A 21,773-nucleotide genomic window follows, 5' to 3' on the forward strand; every position below is an offset into this window, starting at 1 on the left:
ACTCCATGGGCCTAATTAAACGAGGTAAAGAGTGAAAAAGAGACTGTATCTTATTAACCTAACTAATCTCCATCAGGTTTGTGTGTCTCATGGGATCAACACTCTCACTACTGAATTCTTCTGCAACTCCAACCTCTGATGAGGTTGGCAGGGCTCAGGGATAATGGTCACCATTCATCTAGGACTCAGCGTGAGCCAGACTCTCCACCTATAGCAGCTCTAATTCCACAAACAACGCCACTGAGAGGGTTCTAGGGTCCCCGTCTGAGGATTTAGGACAGGGAACTTAGAGTCATGAAGTGACTTTACAAAGCTGATGTCTACCAAGCGCCGATCAAGGGCAGCTCTGCTGTGTGCCCCGAACACATTATCCCACTGACTGTTCACAGCTGTGCTCTAAAGCAGGCACAGCATCATCCTCATTTACAACAGATGACGCCTAGTTTCAGAGGGGTTAAGTAACTTTCCCAGGGTCACAGAGCAGCCTCGAGAAAGCAGGGTTTGGCTGGTTTGAAATCCTGCTCAGAGCCTCTCTGCTATGGCAACTCTAAAGGCCAGGCTCAGTCCACAGGACACCTTGTTGCCTCCTTGCAAAAGTCCCTCATGAGAAGGAGGAGCAACATCAAGAGTATGATCTTTGGAGCAGGAAAGGGGCGATATCCCTTATTGCCAAGGTCTTCTAATGAGATTATTGAAATGCACAATCTTTACAGGTAGGGAGATGCACAAAGTCTATTTTATAACTGATATCATCACATAATGTCAGTGAGTTCATTCGGCGCCCCACAGAGTCTCCCATCAATGGCGTGTACATTTAGGTTAAGTGTAGCAAACAGCTTAAGAATTGGCAGTGGCCCAAGGAAAGCCCTCTGGAAACACAGGCTCATCTCTCCTGTACTTGCATGAACTGTCTTTCTGTTTCTATAGACATGACTTGTTTAGTTCCACTTCTCTCAGACCAGCAAGGCAGTCCTGCTTAAAATAAGCCATCAGCTGTGCCATCCAGGGCCAGGCCCTACCTTCATTACAGGGGTGATATGGAGCCACAGAGAAGCTAAGCTCTTCCTGTCTTTTCAGCTAACAGTCACAAGTATTTTATAACTTTCAGAGCCAATTGTGCTGGCAATTCCTAAGGTTAGCAACATCACCCCCATCAGACACCTCTTTTCTATCTCCTAGATGGGATCTTACGCCATCTATTCCCAATCATTGCTTCTCGCTTATTGTGTAAATTGCATTTATCACTCTAAAAGGACTTGAGACATCTTGACCATTTTCTCCTCTGTGGAACTTGAAATGCATCGATTTCTGTTTCTCCAGCCCTAGCTATATGTTTATTATCTGTCAGTTCTGGTTTACTCAGAAGTTACCGCTACAGAACGTTAACAGTCTAAAACCAGCTCGCAAAATGAGAGAATCAAAAGCCATATTTCATCCACGAGCTGACACTTGCCATCCACCTTCCCACTTCTACCCAACATGATTCTACTGAAAAGGCCCGTGCCCTCGAGGGCCCTCTCTCCTTCAGGGGCCAGCAGAAAAGCCCTCTAATGCCTCCATTGCTAGAAGAGAACAAAGTTGTCATTTCTTGTGATCAAATTCAGCACCTCCTGTTATTCCTGGCACCGTCATGAATGTATGTCACACAGCAAAGCCATGTAAGCCTGAGTCCCAGGATACCCATAAAGCCAGAAATACAGTTATCTCCATGCAGGTTCTGGGGAACTACCCCAGAGAAGTCAAGGCAGGTCTGGAGGGCAGGGGGTGGGCTTTGGAGCCAGATAGATGCGGTGTTGGAAAAGTCACCAAAGGAGTTCCTGTTGTGACTCAACAAGTTAAGAACCTGACTAGTATCCACAAGATGCAGGTTTGATCCCAGGCCTCGCTCAGTGCGTCAAGGATCTGGTGGGATTGTGGATGCAGCTTGGATCTGACGTTGCTGTAGGCCGGCAGCTGTGGCTCCCATTCGACCCTAAGCCTGGGATCATGCCGCAAGTGCAGCCCGAAAAAGACCAAAAAAAAAAAGTCACCGAAATTTTCTTGAGGAGTAGTTTTCTTATCATGGGGATGATAACAGCTCACTGGCAGGGTTCACGTAAAAATTAGAGATAATGTCTGAAAAAAAACTTATTTTCATGCCTAACAGATTGAGGGTCCTCAGTAAACAGTGGCTATTATTGTTATGAAAAGAAGCTAACATAATAACCATCTTTAAAATGTTAGTTTTTATTTTTAATAAAGTTATACATGCGCATATTTTCAGTGATCAAGTGGGGCAATCGGTCTTCCTATAAAAAAAAAAAAAAAAGCACTACTTTCCACTCCACATGTAGTACCAAATTGGTTTGATCCATCTATACTCTCAGGAGTCCACGGGCTCTTTCATTCTGGAAACTCTAATCCTTCAATACTGGAATGTTGTACCCCCTGTCGAGTAGGCATTTTCCCTATCTTAAAGCTGGGCAAACTAAGGCACGGGTAGCCAAGCATTTTGCCAGAGCCTTTACAAACAGTAATCAGTATTTCCAGGATTTGATTCAAACCATTCTAATAGGTTTCTGGTGGTATCCTGTGATTTTCATTTCTCATGTGCTTATTTGCTATCCCTATCTCTTCTTTGGTGAGTTTTTTTGTCCACTTAAAAAAAAATTTGTTGTTTATTACATTGATTGGTTTTTTTGGCTTGTTAAAGTTTTGAGAGTTCTTATATTCTGGTTACAGGTCCTTTATCAGATACATGCTTTGTAGATATCTTCTTTAAAAAAAAAAAAAAAACACTGGAATGGGAGTTCCTGTTGTGGCTCAGTGGTAACGAACCCAACTAGTATCCCTGAGGATGCAGGTTCAAGCCCTGGCCTCGCTCAGTGGGTTGGGGTCTGGCATTGCCGTGAGCTGTGTTGTCGGTCTCAGATGCAGCTTGGATCCCACATTGCTGTGGCTGTGGCATAGGTTGGCAGCTGTAGCTCTGATTCGACCCCTAGCCTGGGAACTTCCACATGCCTCCAGTGTGGCCCTAAAAAAGCAAAAAATAAATAAATAAATACTGGAATGTTTGTTTTAAAAATTATTTTTGGTCTACTTTCTGGATTACTTCTTCAACTTTACCTTTCTGCCCTTCCACTGAATTTTCATTTATTCTCTCATAGTTTAAATTTTTAGGATCTCATTGTTTTTTGAATGTTACTTTTTTATAGCCACTATTTTTTGTCCATGGCTACAGTATCTTATTACATCCCTGACTATATTAATAAGTCTTCCAGTCACATTTTCTTCTTCTCTTGCTTTCCTAGTGCTTATTCCCTCCAAAACACTTTGTTTTTGAGGTTGTTTCTGTCTCTGTCTGCCTTATTGGATGCTTTACTAAAAGGTAGGAAGATCTCCATCTCTGATTGTCTGCCTCTATTTAAAAGTGTTGCACTCACAAGTTCATTGAAGTTCTGTGTGCATGGATAACGTCTGGCAGCTTTGTTCTGTGTAGTCATCTGCTCAAGCCCACTCACTGGCAAACACTCAACGTCAAGAGATGAAGGTCTTTCTTTAGGGCTAGTCAGATTTTTCAGGTAGGACTCTTCAAGAATCCTCATGTAAGTAAAGCCTGACTCTATTCTTGGAACCAGCAGGAGAAGTGGAGGGGGAATTGGAGCCACATTGCCAGTATGTAAACATTCACTTAATCTCCCTATTTTCAGTACGGTCCTGGATAAATAAACCTCCTGTCTTCTCCCAGAAGCAGACACCTGGTTGTGCAGAGAAGGTCCTAAGATCTGTTTCTGTGTTAACTATGAAGATACTTTGTTTTTCTCTCAGATGGCCCTGGATAGGTAGGCTGCACTCTATGAGGAGCAAAAAACAAAACAAAACAAAACAAACAAACAAACAAAAAACAGATCCAGGTGCATTCTATCTGTTCCTCTACCTTTTCGTCTAGGAGGTTGTCTTTGCCTGCATGGTCAAGGTTAACTCATCACATGATATCCACGTTCCAGCCCACAGGAAGAGAGGAGAGAGAAACTGACCGGCAATTAGCTTCTTTTCTAAAAGCCTCACCCATCCCATCCCATTAGCTAAACAGACTCATGTAGCCATCTCTTCCTGCAAAAGTCTGAAAAATGTCATTACCATCTGGGCAGCACATGCTCAGCTAAACCACACTGACCAGGGGCTTCTGTTCCAAAAGGAAGGAGACTGGACGTGGGGACAGCATCTTTCTCTGCCACCACTTCTCAGACAGATTTTCAATCAGTCCTCCTGACCTTGACCCACCTCCACTTCTTCTAGAACTTGTGACATCAATTTGGGGGCTTTATTGGGGTTTTGTGGTACTAATCAGAATGCTTTTTTAACTTTCCCAACTCTGGGCCAGGGTTCAGATTTCTAGAACCTGCTTTGGCATTTGCAATGAATCCATCTGCTCTCCAGCTTCCAGAACTTCATGGCTGTTGTCTTTTTCTGATCTCCTTTTCCTCAAAGATGTATTCCTTGTTAAATAAAACTTTTTACTCTTATAGTGGGAGCAGGGAAGGGAGTGCTGGTTAAATACATATGCTTAATCAGCTGATTTTAAACAACTCTGATTTCACCAATTCTGAGTTTTAATCAGGATGAAAGGTGATAGACATCTACTTTTGGTTCTTTTGTTGGTCATATTTCATATACTCATTAATTAATTCCATTTAGTGTCTCTATATCTATTTAGTGTATGCCATATGGCAGTCTTTGTGATAGGCGCTGGAGAGACAATGGCTTTATCAGTCTCATAGCCCAAAGTAAAAACAAGTAATACATAGATTTTTAAGAGGCAAACATGACATAAAACTTAAGCAACATGCAATAAAGAAAACAAACATTGGAGTTCCTGTTGTTGCGCAGTGGTTAACAAATCCGACTAGGAACCATGAGGTTGCGGGTTCGGTCCCTGCCCTTGCTCCGTGGCTTAACGATCCGGCGTTGCCGTGAGCTGTGGTGTAGGTTGCAGACGCAGCTCGGATCCCGCATTGCTGTGGCTCTGGCATAGGCCGGTGGGTGGCTACAGCTCCAATTGGACCCCTACCCTGGGAACCTCCCAGGAGCGGCCCAAGAAATAGCAGAAAGACAAAAAAAAAAAAAAAAAAAAAAATTACACGGAGATAGAAAATAAAGAGATAAGAGAAGGCCTCTGAAGTGGTAACATTCCAGATGAGATTTGCAGAAGACCTGGAGGCCACCAAAGCAAGGCACATGTGCTAAATGTGCTTGTCTGCAGGACTAAAATGATGCTACTAGGCTTTCATGGTTTCTTATCGTTACAACTTCTTACCTGGTGACTTTTAAATAGTCCTATAAAGCTTTACTTGCTTTTCCTTCTCAACTACGGTTTCTGATAGTATCATAAATAGAACATTATCCTTTGACTCAAAAGACAGGGGTTTGAATTCCAGTTCTTCCATTATCCAGCAGTGTGACTCAGCCAAGTTATTCAACTTCTCCAAACTTCAGTTCCTCAGTTGAAAAGTGAAACATTATAAAAGGCTTATTTATCTTGGGAATCAAATTCGATAATTCATGTGGAGGTGCCTGGCATTTAGTAGGAGCTCAGAAATTGTGGGAATGAAATCTGAATACCAAACACATTCTCGGCTAACATTAAACTTGGATTCTCCCCCACACTAATTCAAAAAAGATTTGTGAATTAGTTTTCTATTCAGATGATGATAAAAATAAATAAATACCATTGGTGCATGTGACAATCAAGTATCCTAAGTAATGAAATCAGAATGACTGGGTCCGATCCCTGGCTTCCCACTTAGAACCGCACCTGCTGGTGACATCCAGGACCAGGTTGTATGAAGCTGCAGTTAGACACCCTGACATCTGTTTCAAGAGGAGGGTTGTAACACTCTCCCCTCCCATAGCCTGTTGCAAACTACTACTTATCTGATGGAGTTTTAAGTAATTCTGTTTTTTCAACACATATGAAGTAATGGAAGGCATAAGTTCCATAAGCTTGCATTTGGAGTAGTGTTCACTTTTCCATAACTTAATGTCATAAATGTTGTGAAATGCTCCTAGTGGCTTTATTTAGACTTAATTCAACAAAACTTTATCCCTGCTTCCTAGAAACGGTTCATGTAGTGGGAAGAATACAAAGATGATCTAATATAATAAAATACAGATAATTCTAAAGTCTGTTTACAGTGATTCAGGGGGACCTTTATCATCTGAGAACATCCCAGAGTAATCATTCTGCACATCAGATACTATTCTCTATGATCACGCTTGTAAGGAAAGGCTGACACGGTCTATTAGATACGAAACAGTGGCAAAAGAGTGAGTTGTTTTCTTCATGCTTGCATAGGGAGCACTCAGTTCTGAATGAAACTTGGAGATTTGCAGTAACCCAAATGCAGAGAGAACTGCCCTCCCGATTCTGAAGTGCTTAGTGGCCAGGTATGTCCTGTCCATTTTTACATCCTCAGTATCTAAAATCAGGTGAGGCATGCAGTGTACACTCAATAAATGTGGAGTGTTGGCTAGATAGAGGGCTAGCTAAGCCTTTCTCTTTCTATTTATTGCCCCACAAACTATTCAATGATAAATGTTAATTTAAAGACACTATAATAGCACACTGAAGCTTGGTATTAACGTTGCATCTAGTGATGCTACCATTTCTGCAGTAGCATGTGTGAATGTAAATAAAGGGTTAACATCAGGCCTGGCTGAGGCAGGCCTGCCTGAGAATGACCTTGGTCTCCCATGGCCCTGTTTCCTTGGAAACGGTAGAGTTAAGATAGATGGGGAACAGTTGTCTCTCCCTCTGTATTGTGTGAAACAAAAACCTAGGTTAGGGGATCTGCAAGCTGGCATGCAGCCCTCAGGCCTGATGAAAACCATATACAAGATCAGTGGGGGAAAGGGACTATGGTCCCTTTGTGACAAGGTGATCCCACACATCTTGTTCTCACACCTTGGCCCTGTATGGGTGAGAGGGAAAAAAAAAAAAAAAAAAAAAAAAAAAGCTGCTGCTAGGGTAGCTCTGGGCCTCCCCATGAGTTGACAACACAGTATCTCCTTGCTGTGTCTCCTGCCATTTTCCTTCCAGAAAATTCAGAGAGAGAAGTATTAGATTAAAGCCTGTCAGTGTCTCCCGAGTCTGATTTGCCAACTCAAACTCATAACAGCGGCTGAGCTGTCGTGGTCAGTCATCTTCATACCTACTCTCCTGCTCCTAAATGTCACTCTCAGCACAGAGAAGGAATTTAAAGGAAAAACAAAAAAGAAGAAAAACCTTCAGTGCTGTGTCCCCAAGGATGGAAAATAAAATGTTTGTATAAATTTGGGGTTGCTGTGAATTCCAGGCAAAACCCAGACTGGCTCCTGAGAGGTCAGCATGCTTGATGGTCATGCCCCAGCAAGATCAGAACAGAGGGGATTAAAATTAATCCAAGTGGCAATGTCTGGAAGAGACACTGCACAATTTAAACTACATCACCAAAGAAAGGCCATTTGGGAAAGGAAGTGCCAAAGAGAAAAAGCAGGATGAGGGTAATTTGATGACTAGGGAAAGGTCAAAGGGGCATATTCACCGAAGGTCCCTCTGGATCGGTGAAACAAGATGGAATAAAAGCACATGCATGTTCATGGAAATCAAAACCCTTTTTAGATGGTCCTCTCTGCTAAATTCTTATGGCTTGAAAATGATTTTAAAATCCTGAAAGCAACTGCTTCCCCACTGATTGACTGCGTAGCCACTTTAAGATGCTTTGCCTGGGAGTTCGGTGCGCGCCTTCAGCCAGGAAAAGTTTTAACGGCATGTACTATTCCTCTCAGGCACAAGCCACAAACAAAGTGGGAGTCCACAAAGCCTAAAACAGCCGTAGAGGTGACATCAGGCAGAGCACCACCCAAAGCGCCAGGCTCAGAGCCCTTAGGAAACTCACATCCCCTAGGCTGACCATCTTCAGTATCCTTCCTTCATTTATTGTATTGAGAGCCCACCATGAGCAAATCATATTGGCCCTAAATTTCTCCTACTTCATTTACGCCATGTGTTTAGTTCCAAGGAGAAATACACCATAGGTCACAACTCTCCATATACTTAAAAATATCTAAACGACCTTCAGTAGACTGACTCCAAGAAATATCAATAGTTTTAGTTACATCAACATAATAGTAAGGTAGATGCATCTGTGAAATGATGTATCTTGCTCCAACAAAATCCTAAATGCAGTATATTTAAAGTGGTCTCTACATGCTAATATTATTTTAAGTAAACCTGCTTATATACCTATAGCCCTTTATATGTCTAAACATTTTGAATAAATCATATCATTTTATATTCTCAATAACCTTCTGATATGGCAAGGCTAATATTATTACTATTCAGCTGTCTTAGAAAAAGAATCTGGTTTTAAAATGTCCATAAAAACACAGAAATTTGTAAAATGACCTTAAATCACCACCCAGGTATTGACTTCTAGCAAAATACTCTATTATAGAATTAATAATAAAAATAATTAAAAATTAATAAAAATTTAAAAATTCATGTAAAATATTTTTTCAGTTCATTTCTTCAAAATTTCAGTCAGCTTTAAAAGTTGTTAAACATCTCTCTCTCCCTCAGTAATAAAGTAAGTAGGTAATTCATTTGTAAATTATTATGTAAAAATTCAAGATTTTGAAAAACATGTAGCCATTTTTGTGAAGCTACCAGGTAAGGAACTTATCCTACTTTTTATTTTTTCAGGAGGGATTTATTAGGCAAATACCAAGTGTAAAAATTTATAGAGCTCAAGCACAAGTTCAAAAATTTAATCCTAGCAATACAAATATTTTAATATCCTATGAAGAAAAAAATTTTTAAATCAAAATTTGGACCCACTTCCTTTAGTCCTCATTCTAACAGTTCACCAAGCTCCATATTTTGTTTCAGAACAATTCTAGTGGGCATTTCAACCCATTGGGGTAATCCTCAGATTTGCTTTAAATTCTTCTGGAAGATTCATACTTTCATAGTTGGGAAAGAAAATTAATGACTTCTATAAAGGATGGGGGAAAAGTATTTATAATGGGATTTAGGGGCAGGAGCTTTGCAATTAAAAATACCATTTAAACATTTTACTTAAATCCAACCAAACTGGAGTGTCAGCGCAATTCTATTCGTTAATTTTGACATGATTTACTGAGTATAAACCCCTTAAGTCAGAAGCTGACCTCCACAGCATTCAAGCTTCCTGTGGGATCAAAAGGAATAATAAGAAACATGTTACTACTGTAAAATAAGCAAGTCTGGTGTTGTGTGCAGGTTTGTTCCTATGTTGTCAAATAGACAAGCATGCAGCAAATACACAGCAATAGCAAAATAAATGTCCAGAGACCTTTTCCCAACCAACGAAGCCGACAACTCAGCAACTTCAAACAGATTTTTTTCTTTCAGAGCCAATTCACTTGCAGTGTAGGCTGATAAAGCAGTATTAATCTCCTGCTTTAAATCAAGTTTCTGTCACTGGGCTCCATTAATCTCCCCCCGTTATCAAGTGTCTCCATGGCAGGAAATTATATTTCTAAATTGAATTTTGTTCTGTTTCGATGCAGTAAGAAATATTTTCCAGACTACTAATAGGATGCATAAAGATTGTGACTCTGACAATGCTGTTAGATAAATAAAAGCTATAAATTAAAACCACCTTCATTCACTAACCAGCATAATAGCAAAATAGAAAGCATTGATTACCTGGAAAGAGTAATCAAATAAAAGATTTTAAATGAAAAGTGAGGTAGCAGATGGTTAACTTTTTAATTTACCTTTTTATAGCAATTGCCCATAAAGGTAAAAAGAAAAAAAAAATCAATCCAGTGAGTCTCTCGGTGCTAATAAAACACATATTGATTCTTAGTGCGTATGCTTACTCTACAAGATTCTAGAACTGGGTTCTACCACTAGTAATGGAAGCAGATACTGTTTATGAACACTTCAGTGAAGACAAATTTACAGTAAAGGAACGTCTTAGTACTATATTTATGATCAAAGAACAAAAACTTATAACCACAGGCAGCAAAGAGATTTCATTTTATGGGCAGGAACTCACTCACAGGAGGCCAGGACAATTCAGCCAAATGGCAGCTCAGTCACTGGAAGAGGTCTTTAAAATTACAGTCTCCTTTTTTGTTGGTGAATATTACAGTGATCTTAATAAAGTTTAAATTGTTTCCATTAATATCAATTGCTCTGTACTGCCTTCTTTGACACATCTAGGTTCTCCTTGACAGCAGCAATGTGGGAAAGCCTCCTCAATCTGTTATTGAAAGGATGGTGCCAAGGTGGTCCATTTAAAACTTCTCATATTTAAAGAAACATGGCATGAAAGAAGCTTTTCATTGGGCATCAATGTAAGAAGCTTGTGGAACACATAGTTAATGCTGCCTATACTGAGACACCTGAAGGATAAGTGGGATTTAACAAATACACAAAGGAATGGGGAAAAGGCTTTCCAGACAGAATAGAGATGAATGGGTAGCAGCACCTTTTCCCCCCTCTAACCTGTAGACATTGCCTGAATAGATAAGATAGGTGAATCAAATCACAAATACCCTCTTTTATTTCGCATTCAAACATTTCAAACAGAATTATCATGGTAGACTTAAACCACTGCTACACATACTATCTTGATCAGTTTAAGTATTTTGAAGCTCCATTAGATTAAACCCATAAAGGTTATTTATAATGGATAAAGAAATAATAAGAACTTGAAGCCACAGGTCTTAAAGTTGACAAAAGTAAAACTAAGAATCTGATGAAAACTATGAAAAATACCTTCAAAATAAGAAATAAATATTAGCCAGAACTGGAAAGCAAACCAAAATGGAATAAATTACTTTCAGAAGAAGAAATGCAGCATGTTCTTTTTTATTAATAAAAGCAGATGGTAAAAGAGAAGTCAAAATTTGAAAAACATTCATCCTCCTTCTTTGTCCTTTGAGCAGATCATACCTATATGTGTGAAAAAGAAAGAAACTACGGCATCACAAAGTAGGGATCATTAAGTCACATTCCCTAAGAGCAACCAACAGCTAATAGGAAGTTTGAAACCCTGTGAAGCTTATTTTTCATTCTTATTATTGTTTAATATAATTTTGACTAGCAAGCAGACACTAATGTGTTCCTGAGAGGAATGACAGCAAAAGAGAATAACAACCATGGCTTTTCTATATGCTCCAATTTGACAATGTATTTTACATAAACAACAACTCCAGATGTCTAGCCTCTGGACTCACTTTTTAATCAGGAAGACCAGCCATCTCATCAAGTATGATGTACACTTCAAACATTAATAGCATGCTCCATTTAATGCCAAAAGGTTTGGTGGGGTTCCACGCAAAATTAATTTATGATCCCGAAAGCCAGTTTAGGACATTCTCAATTTTAAGCTAAGTCCATCTGCCAAAACATTGCTTCACACATGAAATGTACTTGCTAATGGCTAATTTTCAGAAGCATCTCATATACTTCAATGGCTTTATTCGTTAAGGGGGAAAAAGATCTATATTGCCTAAATGGAGTACAAAGCAGACGTCACACACAAAGGAGGAAAAGCACTTCAGTCTTTCAGTTAGAGAGTCTTACACCACATTTACGAAAAATTTTCCAGCAACAGGCATTCTCCTGGGCTGACTGTTCAAGATCTTCACTGTCATTATTAAATGGTCCCATTTTAAAATAATTGCCTTATTTGGCAAAAACATTTTAGACACCCAGTTGTGTAGGTTCAAAGGCTTCTAGTTCTAAATGTTTATAGGTAGAAAGGAGAAGGGTTAGGAACCTCCTTCACCTCGCTTTTCCTGAGATTTGTAAAAGACTGACCACACACCAGAAGGTCAGGATGTGGCCAGAGGCTTCATTCTTCTGCTATGAGATAAAGTTTCCCCAGGAAGGAAATCTCAAGTAAGAAAGGAATCAGGAAACTAGGAACTATGGCAGTCATCTGTAAAGAGCTCAAAACACTCTGAGAGCAAAATGTTCAACACAGCTCTTTTTCTGAACAGAGAAATCATATTCCAAGATCAACCAAGGAGAAAAAAATCACAAGGGATAGTCTACCTCCAAAAAAAATTAGCACTCCTTCTCAATTTTTAAATGCATCTTTAGTTATTTCCAAGTATAGCTTTAAATATATTGAGAGTTTTGCTTTGAATAATGGTGCCAGATTTTCCATGGGCCTGTGTCCCAGGCCATTCACCTCAAATGTCAAAGTGCCCAGGCTGCTTCTTTACAGGAGCCTCACTTCCCGAAGACACTAATTCTTAAAACTTGAGCTGAAGAGGAGAACAGATGCTTGATTTTAAAGCATTTTGTCAAGTTCTAGCTGAATAAAAGGGACAGGTCCCAGGGCTAACATAAAGTGGCTTTAAAGATCCAACTTTATAAATGACTGGCTAATCAAGTGTGAAAGCTTAAAGGGGGAAAAAAGTTCACTGACTTAGCTTCTTAATACCTATCTGGTTCCAAATAGCCAACATTTATATTAAAAGGCTAAAGCTAATAACTTTCTTTCTTGCCTGTATCAGTTTTAAGATCTAGTAAGACCTATAATCTTCTAGAACTCCTTCCATTATATTCTTTAGCTACATTATCACCAATCTGCAGCATGCTGAGAACAGAGCAGGATACAAATAAACTAAAAGACATGGGCCCTTGACTTTAACCGTTTTAAGAGTTTTAATTCATTGCTGCCATTGAAAAAGTTGATTTCCCATATATTTGCAGATTTCTGTTTTGTTTTGTTTTCTTTTCTTTTCTTTTCTTTTTTGACCACACCTGTGGCATATGGAATTTCTCCAGCTGTGGATCTAGCCTGAATCTAAGCCAGAGCTGTGACCTACATCACAGCGGCAGCAATGTTGGATCATTAACATTCGTGCCACAGAGGGAACTCCATTGCTTTGTTTTGTTTTTAATTGAAAACACATGAAAAGATGCTCAACATCACTAATTATTAAAGAAATGCAAGTCAAAATTACAATGACGTATCACCTCAGACCATCATAAAAAAGTCTACAAACAATGAATGCTAGAGAGGATGTGGAGCAAAGGGGGCCCTCCTACTCTGTTGGTAGAAGTGTATATTGGTGCGATCACTATAGAGGACAATGTTTCCTTAAAAAACTAAATACAGAATTATCATATGAAGGAGCACTCCCACTTCTGGGCATATATCCAGAGAAAACCACAATTCAGAAAGAGACATGCACCCTTATGTTCACTGCAGCACAATTTACAATAGCCATGACATGGGAGCAACCTAAGTGTTCATCAAGAGAGAAATGGATAGGAGTTCCCGTCGTGGCGCAGTAGTTAACGAATCCGACTAGGAACTATGAGGTTGCGGGTTCGGTCCCTGCCCTTGCTCAGTGGGTTAAAGGATCTGGCGTTGCCATGAGCTGTGGTGTAGGTTGCAGACGCGGCTCAGATCCCATGTTGCTGTGGCTCTGGCGTAGGCTGGTGGCTACAGCTCCGATTCGACCCCTAGCCTGGGAACCTCCATATGCCGCAGGAGTGGCCCAAGAAATGGCCAAAAAAAAAAAAAAAAAAAAAAAGAGAGAGAGAGAGGAATGGATAAAGATGTAGTACATATATACAATGGAATATTATTCAGCCATAAAAAAGAATGAAATAATGCCATTTGCAGAAACATGGATGGAACTAGAGATTATCATACTGAGTGAATTAAGTCAGATAAAGACAAATATACATCAATTACATGTGGAATATAATAAAAATGATCAAAAGAAATTATTTTAAAAATCAGAAACTCAGATTTTATAATGAATCTTATGGTTAGCATAGATGAAACCATTTCTGAGAGGGAAGAATTGAGGGGGTGGGAATAACATATACACACTACTGTATAAAATAGATGATTAATGAGAACCTACTCTATTATAGCACAGGAAAATCTACTCAATAGTTTGTAATAATATTTGCAAAAGAGAATGGATATAAGTATGACCGGTTCACTTTGTCATACACCTGAAACTAATAGAACATTGTAAGTCAACCATACTCCAATAAAATTAAATTTTAAAAAAAGATCCATCATCTCTAAGCCCTCAGTCCAGTCTACCAATAACTGATAGACACTGAGTAGCTTCTAAGTAATCCCTCAGTCAGATATTCTCCAAAATCTTTCCAGAAACAAAATTCTGAGTGTCTAAATAGAGAGTTTTTTGTTGTTAAAATTTTCATTCAAATAGCATTAGCAAAACAGAATTAATAAGTGTGAAGCTCAGCACACTTCTTCTTTGAAGTTAAAGTGAATTCCAGAATTGTGATTATTTTAAATGACTGGGTATTTCCTCCTATACTAAGTAGGATTTCCATGACAACAACACAACATCAGTAGGGTAAAACTAACCTGTCTGGAGACAATGTAATCCCAGCTCTCCTTCCCTATTAGTAGGTGAACAATCAAAACTTGGTAAACTGTGCTTCACAATGACAAGAGAGCCAACACCGAGGGGTTGAAAAGCAGCATCACTATGAATGTTTGGCCCCAATTTCATGGTCCGTGTTTCTACTGAAAATCAAGATCAAGTGAGCTTTATCTCCTCTGCCCCATGGGAGGTTTCTCTCTTCCCAGAGCTTGCCTTAGGACAACTGTCTTACCTTCTGACAGGTGTACAGCCCCAGTCCTGGGTGGCCTGCTGGTCCCAATGCCGATGTGTTTGTTGAAGGAGATGTTGCAGGGTGAGGGTGGCCCAGCCCTAGTACTGAATGTCAGAGGAGGCTGAGATAGCATCTTTGTCCAAGTTCGTCTGCTCCAGACCCATGACCTTGAACTGCAGCCTCTTAAAGACCTCTTCCAGGGCCTGGCATTTCTTATAGTTGAGATTCTGAACCTCACTCCCAAAGCTCTATATATACCCTTGGACCAGAGGAAGGACATAGCCATGGCTAAGGAGGAGGATGGGACATGGAGATGGAGCTGATGGAGGTGGATCAGTGGCCCCAGGACCAGGCTGGGGCTAATGCTGCCAAGGAAGAAGAAGCTGCCCAGAACATGATGCCCATGCCCACAGGGCCTGATACCAAGGATGACAACTGGCCTTGTCTGGTCACATGCTATCCAGCAGCCCCAGGCTGGCTAGACCTAGAGAGACACCTCCACTGCATGGCCTGAGCCTCCTCATTAAAGTGTATGTGTGTCCTTATCACCATGATGGTGTGGAGCAGCCCCACACAGATGGCTAACCTTTGTGCTGCTCCTCTGGGCCATGTTTTGCTTCCCCTTCATCCTGCTTTATGAACTGTGCAGCCTGTGCTATGTGTGGGCCATGGCCTACAACCCAAGCTGCCACCCTGGGCCCAGTCAGCCTGAGTGAGCTAGGGTAGGGCTGGAGCACACCCACTACCCATGCCTGGACCTGGATGCTGTGCTGCTTTGCAGTCTGACCTTCGAGCCCCTGCAGTGCCAATCTGTCGAAGGGAAGCTGCTGAAGAAGGCGAAGGCCTCCATGGCATCATGGACATCACCATGGCAGACACAGAGCCCACAGAGATGTAGATGCTGCTACAGAGCCTGAGGGAGATGGTACAGACCTTTGTGTCAAGTTCGTCAAGTTCTGGATCCACCTGTGTGCCGGCATTGTTTATGCGGTCAACTTCATCAGAGGCTTCTGCATCCAGGAGATTGTCTACACATTCCTCTTTCTACTCTGCCTCACCCTCTTCCAGGTCTGCTACCTGTGATGGAAGCTGCTCAAGGTGTTCTGGTAGCTGGAGGTGGCGTACAGCAGGCTGGTTCTCAAGGCTGTCTACACCTTCCAGTTCCGGGACTGCCCCATGATGGAACACATCTGAGCTAAGCAGGAGAAGCCCAGGCAGGGCCAGGCTGGCCATGGCCCCCTCCTGGACCCCAGTCGGAAGCCAGGGCCTGACAGTTCAGGGGGCTCCTCCCTGCCATGGCCCCTGCTGGATCACGTCACAGTTCTCCACTCCTGGGACTGCTTCCTTTTTGAGTCAGATAGTGGAGGAGAAAGTCCAGATCAAGAACTTCAGTTCGCAGGCACAGAGCACCTTCCAGAAGACTTCCAGGCGTGGATGGCCACGGCCCAGAAGGTGCTGAGACGGTGCATTAGGAGCTTCATGGGACCCAGCCTGAGCCAGGAAGTGGAGCTGGCAGTGGCCAGGAGGACCAGGCGGCGGGCAGCAGCGAGTGCTGGGCCTGCGGCAGCTCCTGCAGGTGCTGAGGCCGGCACCAGTGGCTGCCTGCCTTCTTGGGCCACAGCCGCCCGGCTGCAGTGCACTTCCTTGCAGGGGCTCCTGAGGCGGGAGGTACATGCGGCCAGCTGTAGGTGAGCAAAGCCCAGGCCTTGCTGACAGTCCCCTCGGAGGCACAAAATGCGCCAAGCTCAGAGCCCAGAGGCCTGGGGGCTGAGGAGCCACTGAGCAGCCCCCTGAGCCTGGGCTACAGTTCCTGCAGCAGCAGCAGCAGCAGCAACAGAGAGGAGAGGGTTCCCCAGCATTGCGCTTCCTGTGCAGCTTAGCACCTGGACGCACTGGGCCGGTGAGCAGCTCCTCAAAGTGCGCCTGTGCATCCGGAGCTCTTCAAGGAGCATCCGAAGTGGGAAGACACTGAGCAGCTCAAGGCATGCAGGCTGACAGGGCTGGCACTGCGGCTGCAGCAGGCCATGGACCACTGTGTGGCCCCCCTCTCAGAACTGCTATGCTCCTTGGTCATCATCATCAACTGCATGGTCACCGTCTTGCCGCCTCCCTGGCTCTGCCCACGCTCGCCTTCCTGCGGGTCAGGCTGTCCATCTCACGGGCCAGCCAGCGCTTGTGGATGACAGGTGTAGAGAATAAGCCCTACTTCTCACCTTGCATCCTGGGCATTGACAGCTACAAATCATAAGACCTGGTGCAGCTCATGGCCGTCTTCTTCCACAGTTCCCAGCAGCTGTGCCATGGCCACTGGAGCAGGACCTGCTCTCCAAGGAGCACGACAGGAGCAGTGGGAAGGAGAAGGGGGCTGAGAAAGAACTGTCTGGGCACCCAGACCGAAGAGGCCACACAGGCTCCAGGAGAAGCCAGAAGTGGCCCAGGACCCCCACCAAGGAAGACATCTAGGAGGAAAGCGAGGGAACAGCCCAGGGACAAGGCCCCAGTGGAATCCCAGCCCTGGGACAAAAAAGAGCATGAGTCTGTGTTTTAGAAGGGAGAAAGCCCCAAACCCAGAGGATCTACAGCCATGTAAGGGCGGGGAGGGAGAGGAGGCAGTTTGATCCCATCTGTTGGCCATGCAATTCATCAGCCGGTACAGCCCAAGAGACATCTGATGATCGAGGACACCTGCGGAGTGCCAGGGCTCACCAGCCTGCCAAGCCACACCCAGGTGTAGCTGGAGCTGTACAAAGACAGCTTTTTTTTTTTTTTTTAATGGCCAAACCCACAGCATATGGACGTTCCCAAGCCAGGGATTGAATACTCAGCTGCAGCTGTGACAACACCAGATAATGACATGTCCTTTAACCCACTGCACCGGGCCAGAGATGGAAGATTTGCCTCCATCACCACCCAAGCAACTACAGTCAGATTCTTGACCCACTGGGCCATAGTGGGAAATCCAGAGTCACCCTTGACATCACCCTGCACTTCACCTAGAACTTCCAGGGGGACTTGGCCAAGGGCAACACAGTGGAGTACACCAACAAGAAGCACAACCTGGCCCTGTCCCCCAACAGCACCGTGGGATGGCAGCTCCAGCCTGCTTGAGGGCACCTCAGAGCAGTTAGTGGTCATCCCTAACCTCTTGCCCAAGTGTATCCATGTACCCAATGGGCCTAAAGCCAACCTCAAGAAGCAGCCTGCAGCCTAAGGAGAAGGCTGATGACCCTGGCACACACATCCAGCTTTGGCAGGAGCACGTGGGTCACTGAGCTGCTAAACTGACCAGCTGACTGCAGTCTGCTGCCCATGGTCATCTTCAGTGACAAAGTTAACCCCCAGCCTTGGCTTCATGGGGCTCAGCTCATCCATTGTGTTAGTCATTGGCAAGTTTGTGCATGGCTTCTGCAGCAAGACTTCACATTCCAGAGTGTTCAAGGAGCTTCCATGTGTGGACTGCCCCCTCAGATTCTGCCAGAACATCTTCCTGGTGTGGGAGACAGGAGCTGGAGCTGGAGAAGTTGTACGCCAAGTTCACCTTCCTGTACCACTCCCCAGAGACCGTGATCATGTGGACCTGAGAGAAGGAGAAGGAGCCAGACTCAATGTACTCTGTGAATGAAGGAGACGGCCAGGCAGGTGGTGTTCCTCAGGCTGCCAAAACAGATGCCTTAGCCCAAGGCCACCAGCTGTGACACATCCTCCCAGCCCACTGAGCCCTGGTGTTGCTGTCAGAAGGAAGTCATGGCCCCTTGAAGCCTAGCACAGGATTCCTGTCCTTTGGCATCATTCCTGCTGGACGCAGGGTGGCCAGTGGCCGGCCACATGGGCCAGGAGGCTCAGGCTGCCATCCCCATGCTTACTGTAGAATTTTCTAATCAAAAAACTTTATTTATCCAAACAAACAACAAAAAAAGTTTGTTTAACTGGGAAGGACAATCTCATGCACACCATCTTTCAACCTCCCCTAGATACAAAGGAATGGCCTTGGGCCTGGAACACTTTCTTACCAAGAGAAAAAGAACCCACCACCCAGCCTGTGCGGAAATATCTTTTCCTGTTTCCGACTCAAGTGCTCCTTTGTTGTGCTCAATGGCCCTCAGGTGCACCCCCAGCTTTCTGTTTCAGACCCCATGGGGGAGGGGTCGAGGTCCATCTGCTGTGGCACAGGATGGGTGTGGGCAGGCTGATGGCTCTGTGTGAAATGCAGCAGGGGGAGTGCTGGCCAGAAGTGACCAGCATATCCTCTTAGAGCTCATCTTGCTCCACTTCTAAATATGAATAAGGGTATTGCTCCATGCAGCACGTGACTGTGGTGTGTTTTCCTGGGTGACTCAGAAATGCAGTGGGCAGCACGTTGGTACTTCCATTCCTGGTGGCTTGCATTGTGCTGCCTTTTTTTTTTTTTTTTTTTTTTTTTTTTTTTTTTATGTACAGGGCTGTACCTCAGGCACATAGAAGTTCCCAGGCTAGGAGTCAAACTGGAGCTGCAGCTGCTGGCCTACACCACAGCCATAGCAACACGGGATCTGAGCAGCATCTCTGACCTACACCACAGCTCATGGCAACCCTGGATCCTTAACCCGCTGAGCGAGGCCCTCATGGATACTAGTCGGGTTCGTTACTGCTGAGCCACAGTGGGAACTCTGCACTGTGATGATCTTTACTCTCCTCCCGTGGCTGGAGTCCTCCCCTGGCACTGAATCCTGGTACACAGTGTCCAGCTCGACAGATACCTGGGTTTCTTTTGGGTGGTGAAAATGGTCTAAACTCAGGTCATCCTGATGGTTGCACAACTCAACAAACATACTAATAGACAGACATGGTAAAGATACTCTTTGTTGACAAAAATTCACTACAAGTTCTTAGAACTGTCTAACCAAGGCTTTCCGTAGCCTCAATCCATGTAAGGAGTACACTGTCAGAGGACTTGGACTCCTAAAAAAGTGGAGAGAAGCCCATCAAGGCAGGCTTCTCATCTCCTCCTTTTAAACATCCCAGTCAGCCTGCATATTCAAAGAAATCAAGGAGCCTTAACATAAAAGGAAGCTGTGATGAAAGGGATGGTATGTATGAGACTTTCCTCTCACTCATACTCATTTCAATGCTCTATTTATTTGCTGATCCACCAGAGATAGGTTGGATGTCAGCTTAGTGTCATCTCAGCCTCTTTTTTATCTATAGCTCATGTAGGCTGGGAATGCAGTTTCAGGCATTAGGCTTAAATTTCACTTAAATCAGATATTCCATTCTTTTTTTAAAAGGATGATTTCCACCTGACCATACTGCTATTCCACTCTCTTTGATAGGACTGTTTCTTCTATTAAATCCCTGAGTCCATTTGCAAAGGGGAAAGTATGAGACACCTGCCTATATCCCCAAATACTTTCCATTGTTCGCCCAGATGATGAGTCCTTGCTACCCCAGTTCTAACAGTGGTCAGTGTTGCATGACTATGGAGCAGAGTGGTACCTCACACGCCCGTTACCACCTTAGCAGTATCTCGGGCACAAATAAAGATGCTACTGAAAGCAATGTACTCTTCCCTCCCTCTGTGTGACTAAGGTCACTTTTGTTTGGCATCTACACTCCTTCAAGCTATCACAAAACCATATCCTGAGAGTATTGCTAACTCAGTTTTGTCTTCACTATGGTCGATGTAATTTTCACATCAAGGTGTTGCTATAGACCGGACAGAGTTGGTGTTCAGCTTCTTCTAGCCAAAGTGTTTAAATCTGACTAGACAGCAGCAATTGCTTTTTAATCTAAGCAAACTGATCTGTCAAAGGCAATCAACTCAGGGAAGTTATTCCTAGAGGATCCTAATAATCCCGATGAATCACACTGCCCTATGTGAAACTCAGCCGCTGAACTCTTGACATAGTGTGTCACAAGTACTTGGAGGAATAAGTACATATGGCTGAACTCTGTGCTGACACACAAACTCTAGCCTCTTGTGCACAGGTTAATGATCGCTATGTTCAGTCTTCGAGAGGAGTATACTCGTGTGGTGATGTCAATTCATGTTTGATGATATTATATCAACTAGGCTTCATGTTGTAAAACCCACTGTCCTCACGAGCACCTGTCAATAGTGTGCTCCATTTCTCAAAATGTAAATAGAAGTTTGTGTTGTTGATATTGTTTTTAATGACCTCCTATCCTTGAACAAGTGTTCCTAATCTCTTCATATTGTTTAATTTTCACAACAGCTCTGGCAGGTCAGTAAAAATGGTAACATCATTTACATCATTACTAAGTCACAAGACTGAGACTCAAATCTAGGTCTGATGGTTTCAAGTTTTTAGGTCTTCCCAGTGCTGGAGATCTTGTAACAGGAGCTTTGGCTCCAGTGTTAGTCCAAGGTAGCTAGGCTAGGGAGGAATAACAGTGTTCAGAGTCCTAGTCTGAGTAGGGCAGCCCTCTCAGGGTCTCTCTGCTCCCTACAGAGAACCCTTCCACACTTTAATAAGGAAACAGAGAGCAGACACAGAGGCAGCAATAAGTGAGTGGGGTCTATTAGAAAGCAGGGCTGAAAATTCTCCCTAAGTGATGGGTCATTCTTTGAGAATGACCTCCACTTGATAACAGTTGGAGAATAGCGTTAAGGAAAACATCGACAGACTTGTGGTTGCCAAGGGGGCAGGGATTTGGGGAGAGATGGAATGAAAGGTTAGACTTAGCAGATATAAGCTATCATATATAGAATGGATAAACAACAAAGCCCTACTGTATAGCACAAGGAACTCTATTCAATATCCTATGATAAACCATAGTAGAAAAGAATATTTTAAAAAAAGAACACACACACACACACTTTGCTGTGCAGAAGAAATTAACACAACATTCAGCCATACAATGAGACACCAACATCAAATGCTATCACTGACATGTGGAATCTGAAAAAAGGACAGAAAGAACTTCTTTGCAGTACAGATACTGACTCACAGACTTTGAAAAACTTATGGTCTCCAAAGGAAACAGTTTAGGGGGTGGGGGATGCGCTGGGGTTGTGGGATGGAAATCCTATAAAATTGGATTGTGATGATCATTGTACAACTATAAATGTAATAAATTCATTGAGTAATAAAAAATAAAATAAAATAAACTAATTAAAAAAGAAATTAACACAACA

General features: G+C 43.1%; 1 protein-coding gene and 1 pseudogene across 2 annotated transcripts in view; one reads left to right on the forward strand and one right to left on the reverse strand.

Moving 5' to 3' along the window:
• LOC146406138 (uncharacterized) overlaps positions 1-16,819 on the reverse strand; it is a 92,422-nt gene extending 75,603 nt beyond the window's left edge. Inside the window, exon 1 of one of the 2 annotated variants that reach the window (XM_085002491.1) lies at positions 14,639-16,819. In XM_085002491.1, coding sequence (XP_084858617.1) covers positions 15,992-16,312 — 321 coding nt within the window. In that variant the 5' untranslated portion in view covers positions 16,313-16,819 and the 3' untranslated portion in view covers positions 14,639-15,991. The remainder of the gene's footprint in view (positions 1-14,638) is intronic. The other variant, XM_085002497.1, reaches the window with a different exon arrangement.
• Positions 16,311-18,333, forward strand: LOC102163315 (uncharacterized; annotated as a pseudogene).
• The last annotated feature ends 3,440 nt before the right edge of the window (positions 18,334-21,773 follow it).

This window comes from Sus scrofa, chromosome 1, assembly GCF_054392235.1.
Source record: "Sus scrofa isolate SSC_HxYL_T2T_F1_AM1 chromosome 1, Sscrofa_HxYL_maternal_Yorkshire_Landrace_v2.0, whole genome shotgun sequence".
Classification (NCBI taxonomy): domain Eukaryota; kingdom Metazoa; phylum Chordata; class Mammalia; order Artiodactyla; family Suidae; genus Sus; species Sus scrofa.